The sequence below is a fragment of the Poecile atricapillus genome, chromosome 10 (assembly GCF_030490865.1).
Source record: "Poecile atricapillus isolate bPoeAtr1 chromosome 10, bPoeAtr1.hap1, whole genome shotgun sequence".
In the NCBI taxonomy this organism is placed as follows: Eukaryota; Metazoa; Chordata; class Aves; order Passeriformes; family Paridae; genus Poecile; species Poecile atricapillus.
Genome location: NC_081258.1, coordinates 4,655,724 through 4,682,624, shown reverse-complemented (window position 1 = coordinate 4,682,624; position 26,901 = coordinate 4,655,724). Strand labels below are relative to the sequence as shown.

Here is a 26,901-nt window from a genome sequence, read left to right as displayed (position 1 = left end):
TTTTTTTTTTTATCCTTTTTTTTAAATTCCATTAAAAAATAAATAATGTTTCCTTGTAGACATTGACAGCAACTCAACAAATCTTTGTTTTAGTTTTGTTTTCTCTCTTGGAGTTGGAATAGCTGTGGTGGTTTCATCCATCTCTTATTCCTTTGTCTGGCACAGGTTCTAGTAACTAATTTTTTTAGAAATGACATTCTGGCTGAAATGCTGAGATTACCTATTCATGTAGAATAAATATTCTTTTTGCATTAATAGAGACGCCTTTTAGTAAATTCCAAAATTTACAAATGATAAAGAAAATGCTAATATTTATTAAATATCCATTTACCTTTAACAATATAACACTAAGAACCTGATCAGACTTTCTTTTCATGGCTGAGGACCACGCTAAGAGCAAGGGGGTGTAAGGCATTTATGATAAAGCAATACACTTCCTCCATAAACCACCAAATATAACATGAGAGCTGGCTTGTAACCTACACTCTTGCCACTTTTTCCCCATAAAATATTTCTGGTTGTTGCCTCACATATTTTATAGTTCTGCAGGAAAATGAAACCTCTGTTTTATGTCTGCAGCAGCCAAGGCAAAGAAACCTCTCGTTCCTAAAGGAACTCAGAGCCACAGGAGGGCTGGGGCTGGAAGGGACCTCTGGAGATGAGCAGGTCCAGCCCCAGTGCCAAGGAAGGGACAGCTGGAGCAGGTGACACAGGAACATGTCCAGAGGGACAGGAAAGCTCCCAGTTCTCAGCACAGGGAATAAAAAGCCCATGGTGAGTGGGATATGGAGCCTCAAGGCCAATGGACCAGCAGGTAAAAGTGCCTCAGGAGGGAACCCACATTATTCTGCCACACACTGAAGAAAATGCTTGTGTTAAGTTTTGTGAGTGAAAGCAGGGGAACAATAAACCCCATTTACCAGATTTGATAGGTGCAAAATACAGCCAGTGAAAGAGCAGGGTCATTTCCTCCATGGCAGCCTGGGTAAGGAAAGTAAATGATGCTTAATTCTGAAAGTACCTGACAGTTGTGGCTGGTTTGGACTGAGTGGGTTACTATTGATGAATAATAATGATGTACTCTGCAAATAAGTCTATTGTTAGAAGTGAAATGACTCATAAAAAGCATCCTAATGCAAAGCTAGGCTATCAGAATTTGGCCCACATTCTTTTTTTTCCCTAATATAGTAGATCCAAATATCAATGAACTCGTATTTCAATAGGGCTCGTACTAAGCATACCACACTTTATCTCCATTATTTTTTTATGCAGAGTTTCTATGTTTGTTTGGTTTTTTTAACCTAATTAACATAGTTAACTCTAGCCTACAGATGAGTTGTATGAGATGCCATATTTTGTATTCTGCAGTTTCCACTGAGAAAAGTCAATTCTTTCACTAAATTGATGGTTTTTCCTAGACAGGTATTTTAATTTGTCTCTTGATGTATTGAACAGTTTAGCCCTTGCTATGGTTTGAAATATATCAAGCAGATTAAATACCTTTAGAAGTGCCAAAATAAAAATTAAAATTTTGGCTTTTAAGACATAAAAAATGTTTGGTTTCTTTTTCTGTATAAAGGTACTAACACAAGCTGTTGTTTCAATAGTTTTATACATACCCTCTGTCACAGACCATAAACCACTTGCCAGAAGCTGAGTCAAAGTCAAGTTTCAATTTCAAACACAATAAAAAGCTAAAAAGCAGTTTACTGTTTAAATTACTATAAGAGGAACTGAAGGTTTTTAAGAACCAAATCTATCCAAATTACATGGGCTGATTGTTCCCACTACATTCAGAATCCATAGAATTGGGGTCAGCAACAGGGAAGTGTTGGTATCTCTTAGGAGGCAAATTTATAAACACCAAAAATCTCCATCCTTATTTATCATGATCAAGACAAATACAGGCCAAGAGAGTTCTGCATAGAGAATCTCAAGGATATTTATTTGTTCTTTTGCTTTATTCACCAGTCCTCAGGCTGGGCTTGCAGGAAGTACTGAAACCATCTGTTTATTTTTAGAACACAATCCAGGCTCACCAAATACCAACACACACATCCAGCACACAGAACATTAACTCACTGAGCATTCGACCTGCTCTGCTTCTGTTCAACCCAGAAACAAATGGAGAATAAAATCATAATCACTTTCAGCATGCAGTGATGGATGAGGAGGAGATGTGCCAAACAGGAGTAGTCTGAAAGCGAGAGAATTACCATAATCTAATGTAAGGCAGGTAGATGCTTGTTGGAAGATTGTATTCAGAACAGTTATCAATGGCATACTGTCAAGTGGAGAGATGGATGACGTGGTTCATGGGGTTTGTTCTGCTTCTAGAATCATTCAATATTTCCTGAAAGCCAGAAGGCAGGGAGAACTTGTCAAGCCTTTCAGATGACACAAAGTTGGGAGCCATTGCAAGTACAGGAAGAACAGGATTAGAGTTCAAAACAATTTTCACAATTTGAAGAGTCTAAAATAGCAGGATGCAACTCAATTTGGCAAGTAAAAAGCATTTTGTGTGAGGGAAACAATTAACTTCCCAATTACAATAGAGCAGATGACTCACAAGACAGAAGAGAATGTGGAGTCAAAATGAGCTGAATGTGAGACAACAGCAATTTGCTGATAAAAGTGCTCAAGCATTTCCTGCTATGTTAGTTAGTATCTTATGTGGAAGAACTGTGGAATAATCTTTCCAGTGCATTCACACAGGTAAGGCTGAAGCTGGTACAGCATGTCCAGTGTTGAAAAATATTGATTTATATAGTCAGGGAAGTAAAAGGAAAGCTTTTACAGCCAAATATGTAAAGATTACTGGGAACCACTCTCTTTTTCCACTGGGGATAAGAGAAGAAATAATGGGCCTAAAATAAAACCCCAAAATGGGTTCCAGCTGCCCCAAGAGAGACTTGAGTTGAACATCAGGGGAACACCAACAGAATTTGCAGTGTTCCCATTCCCACAAGGTTTTAAGAATTTATCAGTCAACCCTCTGCCAAGAACAGGAAGGGAAGATCTCATCCTTTTTGCGGCCAGTGGCACTCACTGCACTCTCAGTCAAGGTTCCTTCCCTCCATAATGTCCAAGTCAAGGCTTTGCCTCCTCGTAGCCTGAAATAATTCCCAAACCTTACTGCTATGAAAACACTCACAGACATGTGGTACAACCACTGAACATGCACCCCCCAGAATTTCCCTACAGATCCTCTCCCCCAGGCTGCAAAGATCAGGAAACAGCTTAGATGGTAAAGAAGTCAAGAAGCAAACTATTCCTTCCAAGGATGAAACCTCCAAATATTGAAGCACCTATATTTTATTTGCCTGAGTTGCTTTTCCCGAACAGCCATCGGTGTCCCACTGCTCAAGAGCAAATAAAGCAGCTGCAGAAGGGGATTTACTTTTGCAGTGGTCCTGACTGCACACACTGAGCAATTTGCACAATCTGCCTCACAACTTGAATCAGTTAAAATGCACCCCTAGGGACTACATTCAAAAACCTATTTGGAAGAATAACCACTGTCTCACTCGGAAAAAGTCCAGGGGAAAGGAAGCAAAGTGGCAGAGGCTGCAGCTCATGAAAAGAAAAGCAAAAAATGCAACAGAAATAAGGACCTGGCTTTCACTTTAGTCTCCATTTTTTAAAGGATCTCTTTATGATAATGCTATAAAACTATACATAATAATAATTGAGGACATGGAACAAAACCAAGCAAGCACTATGCAAAATTGGAACCTGGCCCCAAACAGCTTTGCTCAAGCTTCCCATTCATCTCACACAATTTGGTGAAGACTTCCTGCTATTTCCACTTGCATACTTTGATACTTTGGAACTTTCCCTACTTCATTTTGCAAGAGCTAAGTAATTGCTTTGATCTTCCTTCTGTGCTAGAATCTTGGTGGAGATTCTCATTAAATGTAACTGTCATTTAGGACCCAAACTTCTGAAAATCAATCTTGCAATTTCTTCAGAACCATGAGTGGCATTCTTTGTATTTCTGTGAAGCACAGAGACCTCAGTGATGTTCCAGCAGCCCATAAAAAAGTTTTACCTGGAGATCTGTGGAAAACCTGTGCCATAGTTCTTAAAAAATGAGTAGATCACAACCACCTTTGCTCCAAGTTTAAAAAAATGTAGCACTTTGATGCGATACAGGAATACTGATCCACTATTTTTAATTTTATTTACCTTTATCATAATCTACTTAATAAGAATTATCATCAAATATTCTAATTTCTTGTTTCATTTCTAAGCAAGACAGGAAACATATCTGCAATCTCTAGCAAGGCTGCCTAACTTTCTATAAAAGTTATTAATTACAGGAGTTGTATGAACTACATTCAGATCTAGATTTATTTCAAAACAAAGACATTAAACACAGTAAATATAATGACTAGCTGAAGAATCAAATGCTATATTACATTTTATATTTCTGTGACATTTTTGTATTTTTAGTAGAGAATCTAATAATGCTCTTATTTCATTCTAATGTTTATTTTTATAAAGTGTATGGGAAGATGGCATTTTTTGTTAAACAAAGAGCTCAAGGTTGAATACAGTTTTATTAATTCAGGTTTTTTAACTTAGGGTTTATTTTATTTCCTTTTTCAGCCCATATTACTATATTTTTTGCAGTTTCTGCTCTTGTTTTCATTCTGAAATAGACCCTGCAAGTTTCTTACTGCATGTGAAATTACCTGCCTCTCACAATGTGCATTCTGCTAGAAGTATATCCTATAGGATATGACTGGATAACACATATTATAATGTTGCCTTTTTAATTCAGAAGAACTTGTCTCTGGGTTTTAGAGGATGGGTTCAAAGCTTTAAGCTCTACTTCCCAGCCCTTCCCTTTTCCCTGGGACCCTTTCAGTGGCATGGTGAAAGGATCACTGTCTCACCAGCTGAGAACAAATTCAGTAAATAAACATTTGGTACCGCATTTACAACCTCATTTCCTTAGGATTTCATTTGTTGCAATCTAATAGCTGTGATTACACCAGACACTTTACAGAAAGTAGCCTTGGATTCTTTTTCAGGTGCTTTCCAGCTCCAGCTGTGTAGTTCAAATTCCTCTCTCTAATTCAGGCCCTTGAAGCACCTTATTTAGATATGTTGCCCGTTTTCCTACTCAGCATGAGGAACAGTCAAGTTCAAACTACCTCATGAGCTTTCTAAAATGATAGAGCTATTGCTCTGAAACGCAAGAAATGTGTGTGGTATCAGCTTTTTTTGTTACTGCTATTATTTGATAAACTCAAGAAGCAGAAATCGCTTTTTTCCAAATGCCAATCTGCCTCGATCTTAAGCCACTCAGCTTTACCAGCTGCAGACCAGCAGAACTGTTTTCAAATGTCTCTGCAGTGATTTTATAGTTATTTTATTAATCAGCAAGGACAGCTCTTGGTGCTAGTGAAGGGCCCAGGCCTAAATTCCTGATCCATAATACACTTTATACTTGCAGCTAACGAGCCAGAGCTGCGGGACTGACTCAGCTCTGCTCTGGCTCTGTGTCAGCCCAGCCCTCTCCTAATGGGCTGTCACCAAGACAACTCACAGGGCCACCAAACACCTCCGTACAAACACCTTGACACATCTCCTCGCCTTGCACAGACTATTTAGTACACAAAGACATGAAAAGCTTCCCAGCAGTGTGAGACCAGACTCTGTTTCCAGCCTCGTGCCCGAGCGTTGATGCGCTCCAGGAATCCTCGCGTGCGCTGCAGCCTCAGCGCTGCCCTGGGGATGAATTCTGCTCTCTGGGCTCCATGGGCCTGGAGGCTGCTGCACACACCTGCTCCTCTTCCAGGGAAAGGTGTCCTTGCCATGGCAGGGCTGGAATGATGTGAGCTTTAAGGTCCCATCCAACCCACACCGCTCTGATTCTGTGACGCTGCAATTCTGTGAAAAGGAGTTTCTACAGCCCACTTGCTAAAGCAGAACATCCACCCATCCCACTTCATGCTCCTTTTTATTCTTTCAGTTGGGAGTTTACTTAACTTTAAAGCTGCAGTAACTGGCACAGCCATGGCAGCAGCAGCAGTCAATAAAATGAGCTGGAAAGCAGCAGCTCAATCCTCGCTCTGACTCATGTCGAACAAGTACTTTCTCTACACTAATCCCACGAGGGTTTAGATCTAAAGTATTTAGAAGCTGAACTATTTAGGAAGGCTCTGTTGAACACGAATGTGTTCTGTTCCTAGCAGCTCATTACTTTCCCTTTACAGTAGTAGATTCTTTCTGTACCAAAACTCTTTCCTATTTCTCTCCAACTTAAAGTGCTTCCTTGTCACTGTATCATGACTAATTACAAAAACAGTCCCCATGCCTCTCTTTTATTAACACCTCTCAAATATTTGTGCAGAGATTTCATATCCTTCTTTAATCACCTCTGATCCAGTTTATCCAAATTTAGTTCAATCAATCTTTCATTATAAGTAATATTCTCCTGACCTTAGCTACGCTGCTTTGAACTTTCTCAGTATCTCAGCAGTGATTTTTTATGATGACAGCTCTCATCAGCCCCACACACAATATTCTGAGGGCACCTTGTACCATTGGTGGGCATTAACAACTAGACAGAAGAAATAGCCTGAATACCACAAATGTATCCGTAACTGAAAAGGTGCTGGTTTATACCCTTTCCTCCCTTGCTTGTTTTCATTCTGCTGAACTCTTTTTATAAGGTCTAAATGGAGGCAAGACTGCAAATTAAAATAAAATATTCAAACCTGGCTTCTGTTGAGTGAAGTTTTCATTCCTCCTAGGCCTGTTCATTTATGCTGTGATTTCAGGGATTCAACACTGTGGACCAGAGAGGGCCGCACACTAAATTAAAAACTCTGCTGTTTAAACCTCTGCTCTTCCAACTGAAAGTTAAAGCAGGTATAGGGAAAAACCCCACAATTATTCACTCTCCAAAGAAATATCCACATTCTATTAGGAGAGACTTCAGCTTTCTGGGTCTGCTGACTCTTCCATCCATCTCAGCTGTAGCTCCTTGAGCCTTGGCTTGGTACCAAATGCCCACATCCAAGACAGCAGTGCTTAGAAGCTGTTCTCTTTCAGCCAGACTAAGGGCTCCACTAATCCCATGTGCTTCCCAGTGCAGTAGGGCTTTGCTGTAATTTGCCTTATTCATGTAACTATATTTCAGGTATGTGTAGGAGTGACATTATTTAAGTTCATGTGAAATGTAAATAAGTCAGACACAGCTGAAAATGTATTTCCTCTGCCATCCCTATATTGTAGAACACAGTGTCACTTCATATTACTTTTCATTATGATAATCTTACTTTAAAGCTGACAGTCATGATTTAATATCCTTGAAAAAGCTTAAAAGTGAGAAGTGTACTCCAGCTACTTTTAGCAGTCTTAAGGAACCCCCTTTCCCAGCTTTTGGATTGTCATCATTTGGATTATGAGAGAATCCATACAACTCGTGTACCTTTATAAATAAAACACACTAGGCAGGGAGCCTGGCATCAGTTACTGAGATGGAACCATAATGATATAAGGAATATATTTCAGCCCACCATGAGTTCTGTTACTAATCTGATGCCATCACATTGTAAGTTTTGTCTCTCATAGAAAAATCCAAATCTGTATCTTTGTCATGTATGAATTATATCCACCCTCTATTCAACAAACCAGTGGTCATAAGAAAATTCACCTACAAAAAGTGAAAAATATGCAGAACAAGCCATCAAAACAAGCATTTACCCTAAGCCACGTTCAGAGCACTGAGTGTAAAATAACTTCCGAATTACCTCCTTTTATGTGTCTATAACTCTTACAGAAGAACTTGCAAACTAGAACTGCAGCAATATATGCATTTTTCATCTCAGGTAATGGAAAATTATTGTTTTATGGGTCACTCACCAGCACTTGTTTCTCTGTGCCCAGCATTATAGAATTGTTTCAGTGAGGAGGCAGAGTAATGTGAGTTCCAGCTGAGAGTGATTCACACAAGGGCCACATCCTGCTCCTCCAAGGCAGAGAATAAGAAACTGCTTCCCTCACATTTCCCCTCAGGTGTGACAATCCTTCCTTAGCACAGGCACAAAGCCATGTCCTACCCCTTTGCTGTCTCTTTTTGTTCTGAGGATGACAGAGGCAGAGGAATCAGGTGGCTTGGGTTGGGTAATTCCTCATGGTTCCCTCTCCATGTGCCATTAAAAGCAAGCAGGAAGGTGAGACAATCCTTACTCTGAGCCAGGAGATTAAAAAATTACAGACAGTACTGCCCTGGTGTTGGCAGCTGCACAGATCTACATTTACTCTTGGTTTCTAAGAAAAATAATAAATGGCCAGTCATCTAGAAAAACAGTAAATAGATCAGCTCTCAAGAGCTATTCCTTTTGATAACACCTGATACACTCCTATGAATGACAGAAAATATTTACATTCTGAAGTGGATCACTCTCACACAGCCCATTTCTTAAAATGCTGATTCCATTTAGGGGAAGACACAATACCTGTGTTCAGAAACAATTCTGTTTCTAATTAACTGAAAAAGCTTTCAACTTATCAGGGCATTAATGAAATGTAACCACAGAGAAAATGCAGCTATACACATCCACATTCCCTCTCACACCCCCAAAAATATCCCAAACAACCCTCAAACCCTAAAATATTTATCACATTTGGAGGATCATCTTCAGGTTTGCTTTGTTTGGAGTGAAACACTACTATACCTGCTCTGTTTTAATTTGTACACTGTCACAACAGTATCCAAACACCTTCCCACATGAAAACCTCCCCTGAGGGTCCTGAGGACTACAAGATAATGCATTTTCCTGGCTTAGTTACTGAGAATTGTGATGGTTCACATTACAAAGATTGGACAAATATGAAGAAACCAACATCTGCACACTTCGTGTTTGCTTTGGACATTTTGGTTTAGAAGAATCTTTTTCACCCTGTATATGTGGCTGCAGTTTCTACATAGCTACCTGCATCTGGTTTGGTTAATGATTAAAATGTTATGTGTATTTCTATTTTCTATACCCTAAACAAACAAATGTGTGCAGTTTGGTGAGAGTAGGATGGTAATTCCACTACAGACAAAGAGCACTACACAGAGGTGGCAAAGAAACAGGGAACAGCGTCAGTACAGAAACTCAGCCACTTGTAGTGAAAAGAAGATAATTGATGTTCTCCACAGATGTAGAAAAATGGGGGATCTGAAACCATTTATTCACTCAGAAGCAGCTCCATAAGATGAAGCCACTTAGGAACTGTGGCCACAGTTGAATTCTTTGTCAATAAATTCCCCTTAGACACTAACATGTCATTTTCATGGTAACTGAACTGCTCTGCAAGGGAATATTTGTAGCTGGAAATGAGGGGAGGAGGGGAGAATTAAGGCCAATGAAACAGGAAAAAAACTCTGATTTTCAGGTTCACCAAGAAGCTTTGGAACTCTCTGCTTTCATGATAGCAGGAATCACTTTCCTAGGTGAGGAATAGTTATTTCCTTGGATTGAGCATTAGGGTTTAATGAAATACAAACAAGAAAATGAAGTAAAATGAAGTATTTTTTTAACATTTGGAATATTTCTTTCAGGCCATTTTTCTGTGAAAGAAAATCTGTGTAGGTGGAGAATGCACTTCTCAGCTCCTTCAGGAAAGATGATGTGTTCCCATGCTAAGGCACTAACTTCCCCTAGCAGAAACTCAGAAAAACCCTACAGTCAATTCCCCTCTAATTAAGATAGATCACACAAGTCACTACTGCATGCAATAATTTGTAATATTAAAGAAACCAAACAGTGTATTTAGATACTTGATGACCAGAGGTCTGTTCAGGGTTATATTTCCACTGATTGTGACAAATGAGCCACAGGAGCTAAGGGCCTTCAGTAATAAACACACTCTTCACACACTTATTTTTGGAACAAACTGCTCTTTTTTCCATTGTACTGTGCTAGAATTTTTCTCTGCAAAACTCTGTTTTACATGCAGGGTAAAAATAAAAGGCTGAATCACATTCCAGAGATCCCTTTCACATTTAGGATGGCTGTCCTTCAACCAGAAAAACCCATTTTGGGCTAATCCATTAATATTTATTGATGCAGACTATTTACATGAAGTCCCATCAAGTTAGGGCATTTCTAGGAATGGGAAATAATTCAATGCAATTTCATCAGAAAGATTTCAAGAAATTCAAGCTTTTAAAGATTACAGGGATACTGTGTTCAATGTTGGTGACAAAACTTAGTTCACTTAATCTACCAAAATCATCCTTTAATATTTTCTCTGAGCATTTATTTTATAGTTTTGTTACTCTGCACAAAGGCAAGAATTTTTACTACTGTTTTAGTGCTTTACAGCTGTATAAATTCAGGCATTTGTTTGTAAGTTGTAAAAGGAGTTTTAGTTTTGTTCTCCTTAGGAGATCACAGCTGCTTAACTCACAGTGATTAAAAAGGATTTCTAGTAACAAGTGACAGAATATTATCATATTATCATATTATTATAATCATTAGAAATATTATCAAATCACCTTAAAACTTGATTTTTAGACATAAATAAATGAATTTTCTGTATGGACAACCTATGTACAGAAAACAAGAGGGAATGGATTTATTGTCACTTCTTGGAGATGACTTTCAAGACTACAAAACCACAGAGAAATAAAATCACCCTAAATGCATGCTAATAAAACTTCACACCAACACTCACAATTGATGCTCTTTCTCTCCCCACATTGATCCAACCAATCAAGAAAGAAAAAGAAATTTGAATGAAAACACAAAATACATTCACTGAAATTCCCAAGCTACCCTGTACTTTAGCTGGGAATGTTACAGACTCATATTGAACAACACATTGTGCTCTTCACACCCCTCAGGCCAAGCCCTGCATTCCCTCACCAGTTCTGTCACACAGCTCCTCCTCTGCCTCCAGCTGCTCCAGAAACTTCTGCATCATTGCCATCACCCCCACTACCATTAATCCCTATTTTTCCTGGTTTTCCCCAGGATCAGACTCTGAGGAACACGAGTGAGACCCGAGTTACACCTGGGTGATGGAAGCAGGGGATGGTCACCTCTGCATATATAAATAACATAACCAGAGAATTACTCCAGGCTGGAAAAAGCCTGTAAGACATCGAGGCCAAGCATTCCCCAGCACTGCCAAGCCCACCCTGCCCATGGCCCCACACAGCTATAACCCCACCCCTGCTCTCAACCCTTTCCATGAAGAAATTCATCCAAATCCCCAATCTAAGCCTCCCCTGGAGCAGCCTGAGGTGATTTCCTGAGCCAGGGGTTGCTATTCAGAGTCACCTACCTGTATGGGGCTCAATAGAAAAGTAAGGCTGTCCTTCCAGAATGCTATAAACCAGCTTGGCACTGTTTCCATACACTGGATCATCTGCATCTGTAGCTGTTACTTTAGTAACAAAGGTGCCTAAATAGAAAGAATACACACAATTAATGTTTACACTCACTAGGAATTTGCATATCTTATTCAAAAACTAATTTGAAACAAAAATTCATTTCCTTGTGAGCTGTATAACAATAAGAAAAGAAGGAAAAATATCAGTAACAAGTTAAAATATTACTTGTGGAACAGAAACAAAAACATTTTCCTTCAAGCTGCTATGTGCCAGCAGCCTGAATTTCTGGGTAGAATAAAAGCCCTTTTAGTATCTGTATTATTTAAAGTTTCTTTGTAGAATGCATTTAAAGCCACCTGATACATCTGTGTAGACTTCAGCATTTGCAAAGGAAACATATCAAAGGGATACAAAACACAAGGTTAATAATACAGTATAATATGTTGCATTTAAGACTTGCAAACTCACATTTGAAAGAACTTTGCCAAGTTACAGAGACCAGATAGAAAAACAATAATAAAAAGGGTTCTTTTTTCTTCCCTTGGCTTGCAGCCATGATAATGATTTGATGTGGCCACAGTGACAGAGTTGGGACAACAGCAATTGTCTCTGAAATGAGTCTCTGCCACTCAGGGGGCCATTGTTCAGCCAGAGTTATAAATTCCATACTCTGACAGAAAATAAATAGAAAAAAAAAAAAAATAAGGAAATTACCCTTTTTATTTCTTAGACAATATAGCACTTGCCATTTCTGTAAGAAGCAAAATGGAATGAAATTCAGTTGGTTGCATTAAGGTTGCTGCAGAGAGGTTTTTTTTGGCTGACATAAAAGTATGATGGCATTAATTAGGTTGACAATAGAGACAATATCTACAGAGGGAGAGAAAGCAAGAGAAGGAGAAAGGTTAAAGGATGAATTACGTTCAGAAAGGAAAATAATTACAGCACCCACTAAAAACCCCCAATTCTGGATATGTCAATAAAAATAGCCTCCTGTTCCTTCTCAGCCTCGGTGTGCTGTGAATCCTGATCCCTTCAGGACAGCAGAGCAAAGGGAAGGAGATCCCCTTGGCACAGCCTTGGTCCTTGCCCTGTGCTCCCTTCTCCTCTCTCCCTGCAGTTTTGTGGGTTACAGCACATGGAAATTATTTAGAGAAATGTTTGCATATCTAGATATAATTTGCATGTGACCCAACAGCTGCCATTTCACTCTTTCCCACAAAGAACAGCAGATGTGGGGCTAGGGTTTGGGAGGGCAGGATTTGGGAGGGTGGAGAACACCTCTCTTAGGGAGCACAAGCTCTGCAGAGACTGAAGTAGGTTTGCTATGGGGATAATTCCCAGTGAAGGGAATGTGGGTTGCAGAAATACATCTCATAAGAGAAAAAAATGGCTTTGGCTGGTATTGGCCATTTATCTTTTGTGTAAATTTACCAATTCTTACAGGGGAGAATATCAGCAAAGGGAGGCAGAGGAGAAGTGTCCCCCCATCATCTCTCCTGGGCTCAGCCGGGGCCAGAGGAGTCCTGCAGCTGGTGCACATCCCGTGGAAAAGGAATATTATGTCACATCTCTCTCTGACAGATGCTTGCTGAGCCTGTTTTATAAATATGCAAACTGTTCATGTTTTGAAGCTTAACTGTATTTTATGTTGAAAGGTGATCTCATACCTAACCTTTAACAGAATCATTTCTAACCTGTCATGGGGCCTGAGAAATGGGCTTTATCCTCAGCTTGGTGTTTAGTTTGTTAGGAATTAACATCAGAAATGTATTGTCTGCCCCATGACAACCACCAGACAGTGACAGAGGCTGCTCTGAGTGGAAATGATAAAGGGGACAGGTGACACACCTGGTGCCCAGCCCTGTGGCAAGTTCAGCAGCTTCAGCCTGCAGGTGACATCCTCCTTCAATAAATAGAGAGGGGAAGAGCACAACCTGGGGCACACTCAGAGGCCATGGCACACTCAGAGGCCATGGCACAGGCTGCAGAAAACAGAACAGCAGCAAGGGGGTCTGCAGGAACCTCGAGTGTGGGTTTTGCAGGAAGAGAGGGACAAAAGTCCCCTTTGTGGCTTGGCCACAGGAGTTACAGGGCTTGAGAAGCTGCAGCTGATGGGAATGTGTTGGAGTCCTGTTGGCTCATCTGTACTCACACCCACTGCCAGGGCTCTGTGTTGCTGTTCCCACAGCTAGCCATCCCCAGCCCAGCTGTACCTCCCCTCTCTGGAAATCCCAGCACATCCCAGAGCACATCCCAGAGCACATCCCAGCACATCCCAACACATCTCAGCACATCTCAGCACATCCCAGCACATCCCAGCACATCCCAACACATCCCAGCACATCCCAGCACGTCCCAGAGCACATCCCAGAGCACATCCCAGCACATCCCAACACATCTCAGCACATCCCAACACATCTCAGCACATCTCAGCACATCCCAGAGCACATCCCAGCACATCCCAACACATCCCAGCACATCCCAGAGCACATCCCAGCACATCTCAGCACATCTCAGCACATCCCAGCACATCTCAGCACATCCCAGAGCACATCCCAGCACATCCCAGCACATCCCAGCACATCCTAGAGCACATCCCAGAGCACATCTCAGCACATCCCAACACATCCCAGCACATCCCAGAGCACATCCCAGCACATCCCAGCACATCCCAGCACATCCCAACTAATCCCAGCACATCCCAGCATATCCCAACACATCCCAGCACATCCCAGCACATCCCAGCACATCCCAGAGCACATCCCAGCACATCCCAGCACATCCCAGCACATCCCAACTCATCCCAGCACATCCCAGCACATCCCAGCACATCCCAGCACATCCCAGCACATCTCAGCACATCCCAGCACATCCCAGCACATCCCAGAGCACATCCCAGCACATCCCAGCACATCCCAGCACATCCCAACTCATCCCAGCACATCCCAGCACATCCCAGCACATCCCAGCACATCCCAGCACATCCCAGCACATCCCAGCACATCTCAGCACATCCCAGCACATCCCCATGTCCATCACCCTGCCCCAGGGCACCACCAGCCATGGATGCAGGCTCACAGCTTCCTTCAGCTGGATCCAGGCTGAAGGAGCAGCTGATGTGCTTGTTTCTGTGGCTGCTATCATAAAACTTGTGGTTTGTACTCTCCTAAATCAGAAGAGGTTTGTGAAGAACATCACACAATGGGACAGGGCTGGAAAAAGATAAGGCTCATCACAAAGTGGAAATTTTACTTGAGTATTTTATCTAGACGGCTTCATTTTGTTTCCATTATATACTTTATATAAAAAAGGAAAATAAAAGAAATAAAACTGTTGACTTCTTGGAGATTGTGTTTGATTTTCCTAGCTGGCTCTCATTTCAAAGGCCTTCAGAAATAATTACATTGCTTGTTTAGAAAGATTTGATATATAATTTCTATTCTTATCTTACTTCACTTGAGAATTCCTGAAGACTTTCTATAGATATTTATTTCAAGATTCCCAGACTTGAATGGATATGCTGATTCTTTGATAAGCACATTCTTTATCCTAAGTGTTCATTAGACACTAAAGTTGAATACACCCTAATAAAAAGAGTTAATCAGTGTCTAACATTGCTTCCAATCCTGATGCTCAGCTACCAAGATTTTCTTCTTGTGATATAAAATAATTCAATCACTTATTGAGACACAAAGTTCAATTGAAGTATATATTAAAAATACATGGGCAATATGTGTGTCAGTATTTTCAGTTAAAATACACATAAGGCAGGGGGAAAGGCATGATCTTCTTCTTTCCCTTACAGGTCTCTTGAAGTGTGATTATCATCTCACCTAATAAAATTAATGGAGGGAATGGACAACTGAAATACTCTCCTGCCTGCTAGAAATCAGTTTTTTCCCCATCCAGTCTCTGCCACTCAGCACTGCATTTCCAACCATCACACACCCTTCTGAGGCCTGTCAAATCCAGTCATTTGCTCCCAACAATCTTACTGATGAAAATTGTTTAGGGAAGATGTGAGTGATCATGAAACAGAAATTAAAGAAATTGCTTCCACTACTGAAATTAGTTAAGCTTTGGCATAGTTTAAATTTTATCACCTTTCATTTGACGGGGTTTTTTTCAATTTTTTTTTTTTTTTTCTTCATGCCTTGAGTCAAATTTTCTGCAGGTGTGAAACACGCTACATTATGTTGTTCACACTGGCAATAATCAGGATATTTAGGAGCAAACCCTGCTCTCTCTGCAGCTGCAGGTGATGCTGCTAAGTCAGTGCTGCTCTGGTTCCCCTGCAATGTGCTGAGAGCTCCCATGGAGCAGCCAATCCCCTGCCCACAGGTGAGCACAACCTGGGCACCAACAGATTTGGAGAAATGATTGATCCCTGATGGTGAGAAACAATGCAAGGGAAAAAGGAACTCACAGTCACCATGGCTGTTTTTAGGCAGCCTCCACACCACGACTCTCCAAGCTTTGGATTATCAATATTTAAGCAGGGTTTTACTCCATTACTGATGGAGTTATAAACTACATGCACATCAGTATTTTTTACAAGCACAATGAGCTTCAAGTTTTAAAGATAAAAAGTTTGCATTGAAAAGGCTGTAAGAATGCAGGGAAGGGCATTTGTTAAATAAATGCTCTTGGAAAAACAACATTTTGGGTTCTGCTCAGCAAATCAACTGCTAAGGTTCCTGTTTGTATTTAATTTTGACTGCATTTGGCTTGTGTTTGTTTCTTTGTCAAGGCTACAACAAACTCATTTAGCCAGAGACTATAAATTTGAAATGGTGCCATTTTTATAAGCAAGCCACTATTGTAGTCCAAGTCACTGTTGTCCTAATTACAATAATATTGCTGTTTTATATAATCTGGCCCAACAGCATAATCACAGTTTCTTTTTTCTTTATGTACCTAATGTTGCCTTATTTAAACCAAATCCTTTTTTTTTTTTCTTTTTGAGAGATGAAGCAAATTTTAAGATGCTCTGTTGAAAAACTTTGTGTGTTTTTTTCCTCAGGTACAATTTTGCAATGCTAATGACCCTTAAATATGGATTTAACCACCATAAATATAGACTGCACAGAGATTCAACAGATTTTAATTAATGAACACTTCTAATGTGCTTTAACCATTAGCCATTGCTGATTGTTTTACTCTGTCAGTGTCAGATTGTTTTACTCTGTCTTTACAACAGGGCAACAATCAGAGACACAATTAACAACAGAACTATTTTTATATGGCTAGGTGAGAAAGCCTGTGTTTGCTGGTAAAGTAAGATTAAAAACCATCATGAAAAATAAGATGTGTGTGCTCAGCTACTGCTTTTCTGTTGTTTTGGCTGTGTTTTTATGTGCAAGTCAGGGTACAGATTCTGCACATTAGTCAGAAAGAAAAATGCATATGCCGCCACAGGGAGAAAGCAAATTCTTTTGGTGTGGCAATGAAATGTGCGTACTGGGGGGAAAAAAAATTCCAAAAAATCAAATTTGAATGTTCTAGAGGAGGTAATGCATAGTTGGTGCCAAGAATTTACATGAATCCATATTCAGTGAACAACCATTTTGTAATGGCTGGTAAAAATAAATAACGTGACCGTAATGAAACCTGGTGGGACCATGTTTTCTCATCTTCCCAGGGACTTCTGGGGAATTTTCTTTTTAATATTATTATTGGGTTTTGTTTTTTTTTTCTTTTCTGATGCCCTTTTTGGTCTCACTCACTCTTTCTCTCCCAATCTTCCCAAATCTTGACAGGCTGAAATCATAATTTCATTCTGAAGATCTGATTACCAACCTGATGGGGCATTAGCAGAGTATTTGCATGACAAAGCCTGGCCATTATTTACCAGCTCTTTTGTTTTCTAAGAGGATCCTGTGCTTCAAAAACCTTCAGCTGGTTTTGGAGCTGGGCTGATGGAAGCCCTGCTGCCAGGGGTGGTCACACAAAGCATTGTTTGTACCCAGCAGGTCAGATAAGCATTCTTTCCAAAATGAAGCCTTTTCTTCACTGTCCTTCTTTGCTATAATCTCACAGGTAGCATGACAGTTGTTGTCATGGTAACAATTTTTTATTGAATAAAACTGCAATAATCTCATAAAAACCTGCATAACTTCTTGACATGTAAATTATTACTGCCTCAAAGCTGAAGGAACTTATTCTTATTTGTTTTTCATTGTTGCTGGGTTTTTAAATGCAAAAACATAGTTTTAAGCCTTATCATCCTGCATTATTGCATTAGACCATTTCTAAACACAAAATCTATGAATTAGAGGTTTCACTAACCAAATAAAGAAAATGTATTTGAAATAGGAATCTGTTTAAAGCACTACAGAACTTGTTAACATATGCAAATTACCCACATAAAATATCATTGCAGATCTTGGTGTTCATGCAGATATATAAATACATACACACATATAAATTGTGGGGATGTTGCGTGAGTGTTTAAGGATTGTTTTGCAGATCACATGTTATTATTTCAGCCCTAGCTTCTGCACCTGTATTTGAATGTATTTTTATTCTTATTAACAGATACTTCATTGCCAAAGCTCTGGGAGTCCAATGTGTGGATCAGATCTCACAGTGCAGGACGGTTCTCTCCCCAGAGACCCCGAGAGCCAAGTGCCAGGAAAGACAAACACAGACACAAGAGAGACAAGGAGGTGTTGGACTGGATGATCCTTTGAGGTTCCTTTCCAAGCCAGGAATTCTGTGATTCCATGATTCTGTGAGGAGAGGATGTAAATCCCTCTGGGAAGCAATGCTGCCAGCACATGGTGCTGCTGCTGCCTGACCTGCAGAGCCCACAGCACCTCAGAACCATGGAAAAAGTCAAGGACACCTTTGGGAACAGATGACAGAGGGCTTGGGTGAGTTTTCTAGGTATTCCCACAACTAAGGAAAGCATGTTAAAAAAAAAAAAATAATTAAAAATCTGCTTTTTAAGTGTCCAGCACACCCTTAATGAACAAAAAAATGAATGAGGCAATAGATGTCACCCTAAGCAGAGCTAAAGGATAGAGATATGGGCCAGAAGAGTCCACTGAGGGAAAAATGGAAAACTTGTGCTTGCCAAGGAAGGCCAGTATGCATCGTGCTGTTTCTGTGGCAGAATCCAATATGCAATCATTTCTAGAGGCAGAAATGAGAAAGAAAATTTGTGTATGTTACAGATGCAATAGTGGTGTGTTGGAGGTGAGAACCACATAAATACACAGATACAAGACTTCTCTTTATCTTCTGCAATGAGAAAAACAACAAAAGCTTTCTTACAATGAGAAATTGTACAAGGAGGAATAGCTTCCCAAGGGAAATAACAAAATCCTCCTCAGTGAAGAGTTCACTCTCTTGCACAGGATGCTGGAATAATGTATTCTAAGGGAAAACCCTAGAAAGACAGGAAGATTAACTAATAGGGTAATTTGTCTTTCCCAGCTGTAATTTATTTGACTCTAAGTAGTGAAATAGTGTGATGCTGTCATGATCTTGTTTATGATGATTAAGGTAAGGAAGAAGGAAAAGAAGGTTATTCACACAACTCAGTTTTAGACTCAACTGGCTAAATTGGATACCTAGCTGCACCAGCTGCCTGTTCTACCTGAGGGAGGAAGACAAAATCATCCTCTCCTGGCATCCCCCTTTTTTGGCTGACCAGAGAGGAACAGAAATTAAATTGGCCAGCTAATGTGAATGCCTAAATTTCAATCCTGTGACTCCTCTCTTTTGTGGATGTACCCAGAAGAGGCCACCCCAGTCTCTAATTTCAGGAACAGCAAGCGTGTAAACCTGACACTCCAGACAAGGAGAACCTTGCAAGAAGTTTGGGTTTGTTTACATTAAATTCTATCACAGAATCCCAGAATCACAGAACCAGTGAGGCTGGAAAAGCCCCCCAAGGCCACGGAGTCCCAGCTGTGCCCGATGCCCACCTTGTCCCCAGCCCAGAGCTCTGAGTGCCACCTCCAGCCCTTCCTGGGACACCTCCAGGGATGGGCACTGCAAAGCTCCCTGGGCAGCCCCTGCCAAGGCCTGAGCTCCCTTTCCATGGGCAAATTCCTGCTGCTGTCCACCCTGAGCCTGCCCTGGAGCATTTAAAGGCCATTTCCTCTTGTATGTATCTCTGAATAAATACCTGTGTGCACTTGTATACTCATATAGACACCTGTAAACACTTTCTGAAGTAAACTGCAGCTGATACAGTTAATATTTTGTTTTTAATATTAAACATGAGTGACAAAACGTTACTTGCTTGTTTTGCCACTTTGTTTTATATAACTGTTGAATGTAATGTCACTGAAATGCACAGAGAGATTTTTCAGTACTTTACAGACCTATTGGAAATAGCAGATCCTGCCCTAAAGAATTGGTGATCTAAACTAAAAATCTGGTTCAGTGGAAGAATCTGAAAGAATCCATCAACTTGGTCTATAATAAATCATGTAGTGCCATGCAGGAAAATGCAAGAAGCTGTTTCTTGGTTCCAACAGAAAAATATTCCTTTCATACCTTTGATACATTAAGTGATGTTTAGCTCCATAAGCAGAAGAGGTATCCAGACTGTTTCTCCCAAATATTACATATTTCTCAATGCAACTCCTGGAGTAGATAGTTTAGGAGGTTAATAAAACCTTTAAAGAATGTTAATGTCATGCAGTACATGTCTGAGTCCAAATCTCTGCACAAACGCATGACCTACCACACGAAACACAACAGTGTTTGTGCAGATTGCTCATGTGCCGTTTTAAGGACTTCTTATCATGTGAGGGAAATGGGAAAAACATATTGTATGCAAATGTGTGACTGCAGAAGTATGAGAGGAGCTGGCTATGCCTGGAGAAAAAGGCTGTGTGAACACACAGGGAACGGAGCGAGCTGGCAGCCCCGCACCTCGCAGCTCTGTAATGAGGGCTGGAGGAAGCGTGCCTGGGAAATCTAATCAACTGCAGATTTTACCATTTCTTGTCTGCATAAACTAATTGTTTTGGAACTCTGATGCTGCCTCTTTCACATAACATTTTGGAATCAGAAGTACTTTGCAACAGAAATACATATTCAGATTTAGGGATGTGGATTCCTCCCTGGCAATTATCCTGGCTGATCTTACCTGAGTTTACCTGTGTGGATCTAACAAGAAGTCACCTTCTGCCTTTTCAGTTTTAAGGCTGGCAGGTCTTTCTTGCTACAACTTATGAGATGGTGCCATTAGAGAGCCTGCAGGTATTCCTTTGCAAATTCCCCTGGGTGGCTGTTTGTTAGGATTAGTACACGGTTTGAAACATCACAGGCAACAGCAGAAGGGTAAAATATATTTTATGTTTGGCTTAAGGAATTATGTTTTCCTTTCATGCTATTTTTTTATATTCTCCCTTTAGATATCCCCCTCGCTATAGAATATTAATTGATATTTGTGAGAGAAATGGGAAATAGCTCTTCTTCTGTTCAGGACTTTTTGAAAGACTGCTTGTCTCTAATCAATTGACTATTTCATCAGCATTCATTCTGTGAGGTCCCCAGGCAAAGGCAGTAAAATTGGATGATCACTGTACACTGTATTACCAAGCAGAAAAAAAGGTACCGTAAGTCTTGTTGATTCCAATGGAAGTTTCAGGTTATGCTCAGATGTATTGTAAAAAAAAAATAGAAATAAATAATAAAGCAGCCTAGGCTGCTTACTGCAGAAATTCTTTCATTTCTGACTTTGTGTGGTGAGACTGGAAAGTGGCTGATATCACCTCCAGCTTTGGGGCTCTGCTGGCTCTGCTTGGGAGAGCCTGGAGTGCCAGCCTGTAACCCAGGGCACAAAAGCAGGGTATGAAATCTTGTCCCCCTGGGGCACTGTGGGGCCAGCAAAAGGCAGCAGAGCCCTTCTGAGCCCCGGGGAAGGGACACAGCACCATCAGCTGCTCCCTGGGCCCATTCCCAGGGAAGCTGTGCTGACAGCACAGGCAGCTGTGAGCTCTTCTCATGGGAAACCAAGAGCTGCACACTCAGCACTTCACCAGAAACAGAGCCAGCTCAGGGCAGGGTGGGGAATGACCAGTGCCAGAGAGAAAAAATGCATTCTGAATTGCATCTCATTTTGCCAAATATCAAGTGTGTCCATCAGAGAGATGTCTAACACAGGCTGCATAATGAAGAATTTGAGGAGTGTTGGTCTCTGATGATCTAAAGCCAAGTCTTTGTACTAGCAGAGGAATAGAAATTACAGTAATCAAAGTTTCTGTGAAAATATTACCACACTGAACTTTATTTTCTGACCTAGAACTTTCTACCTTGTGGTGAGACCTCGTCTACATTTCCTGTGATTGAAGAAGGTGAGATCCTGCTGCAGAGCAGTTCTGTGGCATTTCACAGAGCACCAGTCTGGCAGGAACCTGTGCTGCTCTACTTCCTCTCATCCCTCTGTTTTCCACTTAGCCATCATCCCCTAGCCATCAAACGGGCTTATGTCACCAGCCAAGCTGCTTAGAAAAATGAGATAACGCAACTTCAAAGCCTGCAAAACCAAACCATACCGCTCTTTGAAACACCTTTTTTTTTATTTCCTTCAGAATTTTACATTTGGGGAAATTGTGAGAAATCCATGCTGAGAATAGATTTAAACTTGTAACCAGAGGAGAATGCATCAGAAACCTGAGTCAGAAACTTATTTTCACACAGTCACAGAACACAAACACGATGACGCATTTGATATGTACAAATGGAAGCGACCACAAAGGATTTCAGGAGCAGAATATCTGCAACAAGAACAAGATGCTTGTGACTAGGAGGCAAGAGAAAAAACCACAGTAAGACAGATTCTTGTAGGTACAAAGGACATTCACCTGAGACTGCCAAAATTTCCTCTGCTCTGCCATCACATGATCAACATGTGACAGCTCTGTCTGTCTGTCCTCATCCCAAACCAGGAACATCACAGGAAGATGGATTTCTCTATTTGGAAGAGCTCCATAAGGAACTCTGTCTTCAGCTCTGATCCCAGCAGATTTTTCCTGCAGAGTTTATCTTCACTGTGTGTCATATGCACAACTTTTCTTTGTGCCAAGGGAATGCATGTGTGCAAAAATGGGCAATTTGTGACAAATTTCTGCCAGTGAACAGAGAGGCAGAAAAGCAGGGTTTGTCTAAGAAACCAGCACACATCAGTAGCTCCACACCCTGCACAGCTGAGTCAGGCCTTGCTCCTAAGGGCCACACAGAAGTGCCTCCAGAACCTCAACACTCAAGTACTGCCTGCCATAGGCACAAACTACTTGGAGCAATCCCACTGATTTTGGTAATTCTGTGTTGTCAATAACTGATTTAGCACAATAGGACAATATAGAGGGGGATGACTAAAGGGTCAGCCTATAAATCCCTAAAGAATATTAATTGCATCATGGTCCTCACGCCCATAATGACCACATAAGAACAGTACAGAAAAATAATGACATTTTTGATCAGGCTCCATGAGAAATGAAAAGCACAAAAATAGCAGCACATGCTCAGAACTGTGTTTTCTCAAGGCTCAGTAGCCAGTTGGGTTAAGGAGCAGCCAGCCAGCCCTGGTGCTGGATGTCCTGAGCCCTTCCTGAAGCTTGTGTGTGACCATTTTAAACACACACACACTCACCAAAGAAATCTCCCAGAAAACTCCCTGCTACCACAGCTACTGTGTGAGATTATACACAAGAGGAACAAGACAACGCCTATATATATGTATATATATATATATTTAACAGCTATTACACTCTTGCCATATTTTAAAACATCTGCTGGTTTTCCCCTTAGCTTCTGCACTGCCTTTGCATTTACCCTTTGGGCTAATTTGGAGCTGACCCCAGTGCTGCAGTCCCTTTACTCCACAATTTTGTGACAAACTATCATTGATTTAAGAGTCATGCTCAGTGCCTTAAAAATCAATGACAAAAACCCCAGCAAGTCAGTGTGGTTGATCTTCACAACATTTCAGGTCAGATTTTTATCACAACTTTCTGATTTTTTACATTATTTTATCACTATTCATGTCAGATGTTGTGTGTTGATTTCATACAGAGCAGATTTTGTCCTTTTGCAAACAATTTGTAAGTGGAAGAGAATGAATATCTTTGGGAGAACTGGAAAGCAAAGCTGCAGTATGTACAGTGTGGTCCTAATACTCCTGACTGGACTAAAGAATTCTGCTCTGCTTTAAAAAAAACAAAAAAGATATAATTTCTTATCGGTAATGGAGTAATCAAGCAAACATTCCTAAGTAGATGTGTGTGTGCCAAAACTCAAAATTGATATTCTGACTCAATTGAAAGCCCAAACCCTTTCCAATAAAGACCTTTCATGGAAGCATTTAAGGACAAAACAAATTATTATTCTAAGCTTTTTCATATTGTTAATATTTTCAAGTGGCAAAGGCAAAAGCCTTTCTAGAGCAATGTCAGGCTGAATTCCACTGTGTGTACTTTATTCTCCTTGTGACTGTCACGAGAAGCCTTAATATTTGGAGATTATTAAAGTTTGTCTGTTTACCTTAATTCAGGCAAACTATGAGAGAATTCTCTTCCCTTATGGCTTTTGTTCTTTTTCCATCTGTGTCCTGTTTTATTTCACCAACACGTTTGTCACTCTGCTTCAGTCGTCTCCTGTCTTTCAACATGACACTCGCTGTCTAAACACTCCCGGCTTCGCTGAGAGCGAAATCAAGAGATTTCACTCCTCATTCCTCTCCTGAAAAAAGGGATCCTAAAACTTTGCTGTCAGGAGACAACATCCACTTTGGCTCCCATTACCACCTCTCCACCTGCTTTGGGGAATTCGTGTATCTGTGTGTAGCTGAGAAGGTAACACAGAAACAGAACACATTCAAGAGAGGGTGTGGGTTTTTTTTTTTCCCTTTTCTTTCCTTTTTCTTTAAATAAGCTACAGAACTGGTTCCAGTTACCCTTATGGTTCTTCTAAGCTTGCTCGTTCATTTATATAATAATCTATCTTCATTGCAGGCATAGATACAGAGCTCATAGAAAAATGAGGAGGGAAAAAAATAGAGTCTTGGGGTTCTTACTCCCAGAAGTACAGATAATTTTTTTTTTTAAGGTTTTAACTGAGTTTCTACCCCAGTGTGCCCTTTTACATTTAAAAGTGATTAAACAAGATTTACAGAAAAAATATTTCCTATTTGTAATATTTGCCATAATGAAGTAATTCCACAGATTTCGCTTTTTGATCTTTAATGCTTTAAGAAAATTAATATCATAATTAAAAGATTAAAGTTCACAGTTTCAGCAAAGAACATATTCTCCATATACACTATTAGCTTTCACAAGCAAATTCATCATTTTTGGAGGTGGGGAACAGGGCTTACTATGGTAGATTATGTAGGAATTAGAGTAAAAAAAATTCAATTTCGCTCTCAAAACTTTTTGGGTTTGTTTTTTTTTTTTCTCCCTGGAATGTGCTGGTCTCTTTGCTCAAAGAGAGAAATAAAAGATTTCAGAATAACTCTGAGCACAGTGACGCGGCCGGCAGCGAGCGCGGGTGTGGGAGTGTGTTCTGCAGAGACAGCTGAGAAGTGAGCAGCTCTCCTCCCAGAGAGAGCTCCGGGTAATACTGATCCTCTTTGCACCAGGCAGTGGGAGGAGAGCCATGCAAATCCTTTTGTTTCGGCAGGGAAGCAGGATTTTCCAGAGAGCACCGAAACACAGAATAAAAACCAGGCAGGGGAGCCGTGGCCGTGTGCGGCTCTGGGACGTTGGCACACACAGAGCCCCCCATGGGCTGGCACACACTGCAGGTAGGGACACAATCCCAGAACTGGGGTGGAAGAGACCCCAAAGCTCATCCATTCCACCCCAGCCATGGCAGGGACAGCTCCCAGTGTCCCAGGTGCTCCAGCCCCAATGTCCAGCCTGGCCTTGGGCACTGCCAGGGATCCAGGGGCAGCCCCAGCTGCTCTGGGCACCCTGTGCCAGGGCCTGCCCACCCTGCCAGGGAACAATTCCTGCCCAAGATCCCATCCAGCCCTGCTCTCTATCAGTTGGAAACCAGTTGTCACATCCCCATAGTGTTTCATTCCAGTTCTAGATAGTCCAAGTAACGTCTGACGTTCCTATAATACATCTCTTCTAGCCAGGAACATAAGACCAGGTCTAAGGTACCTCTTAGAAATACTTTATCGTGTTAGAACCTTAGAACAATGAAAGGTTAAAGCTCTCATCTGTATTTCATGCGTTGCCTTCCCCTGAGGCCCAAAAATAAAATGCCTTGTACTGCATCCTCATTACATAAGTACTATATATAGGGAGCATATGAGCTTCTGTTTCAGAGCAGAAAATTGATATAAGCATTTTGAGGAAAGAAAAGGTTGAGTAGAACTTTGTTTTATCCTAAGAACCCTGCCTAGTGATGCCTGGGTTGTACAAAAGTCAAGGCTGAAATTGGCAGTGGGTGGAGATCTCTGTAAGGGAATTAACTAAGTGGATAATGGAAGTGAAATGCTCTTAGTGGGGGGAAAATAATAAAAATTCCTTGAACTCTGTTCTTATAAACATTATAGAAGAGTTAATGCAATTTTAAGAGGACTAAAAAAATCTTCAAAAAATTTGAAATCATTTACAGAGAATCATTTCCTTCATCTCTTGATATTGCTACCTGTGGATCAAGAGGAGAAAGCAGAAGGAAATAGTAACAGCAACATTAATGAAGGGTAACACTCTCATCCAGCCTTGACATTTGGTTCCATCAGAGATTAAAACACAGACTCCACTGCCTCTACTTCAGAGATTTTACACCCATTCATGTCCCATGTAATGCAATCAGGAACATTCTCTGAGTTTCAAAGCAACAGCAGAGAAATAGATTGTTTTTGTCAATAAAAGAGCAGGAGTGCAGGTTGGTGCTTCTGTAGAGCAGCAGCCTGGAAACCTGCACCCCCAGGAATGTCCTGGAAAACACAGGGAAGGGCCAGGGATCCTAAGGGATAAATGAGCAAAACTCCCAGAGCTCCAGGAACAAACCTCAGACCTGTCAGATGATCTATTGCAAATCTCTACCATATAGGTTGCTCTAGTAATGGTAACAACTGTTTTGTTGTTACAACACACTGGCTTTTGGACAAAACTCTTTCATGCAGACTAACAAACCATAAGAACATGAAGTTTTGTCATTTCCAGAGGCAGTTCAGTGTCTCTCTTTTTCCCAACATGCTTGGGGAACAGGTGAAACATTTCCCCCTGGAGCCAGCCCCTTTCACTATTCCCTAAACTACATCCAGCCATTGGCTATTTCTCCTACAATCCTCTATAATAATGTTTTCCTAGATGAAGTTTTAACTTATAATTCATCTCTCATTGCCTTTATTCACATATTTCCCTCCTCTTTCACTCTTTCTCCAATTTTATCTCTCTTTTACTAATATTTCATCTTTTATTCTCTTTTATTCCCTTACTCTCATTGCATTTACCATCTTTTAAACCTCATGTTAATAATAAACTAAATTTTTATTCATCTCCTGATCAGTTTCCTCTCAAAGTTTTCATTTTTTGGTTTATTTTTTCTCCTCTTCTTTACAGTGAATA

General features: G+C 40.7%; 1 protein-coding gene across 2 annotated transcripts in view; it reads right to left on the bottom strand.

The window, feature by feature from the left end:
• Positions 1-26,901, bottom strand: part of CDH8 (cadherin 8) — a 152,300-nt gene that overhangs the window by 67,502 nt on the left and 57,897 nt on the right. For both annotated transcript variants that reach the window (XM_058846238.1, XM_058846239.1), the window contains one exon: positions 11,299-11,418. In XM_058846238.1, coding sequence (XP_058702221.1) covers positions 11,299-11,418 — 120 coding nt within the window. The remainder of the gene's footprint in view (positions 1-11,298; positions 11,419-26,901) is intronic.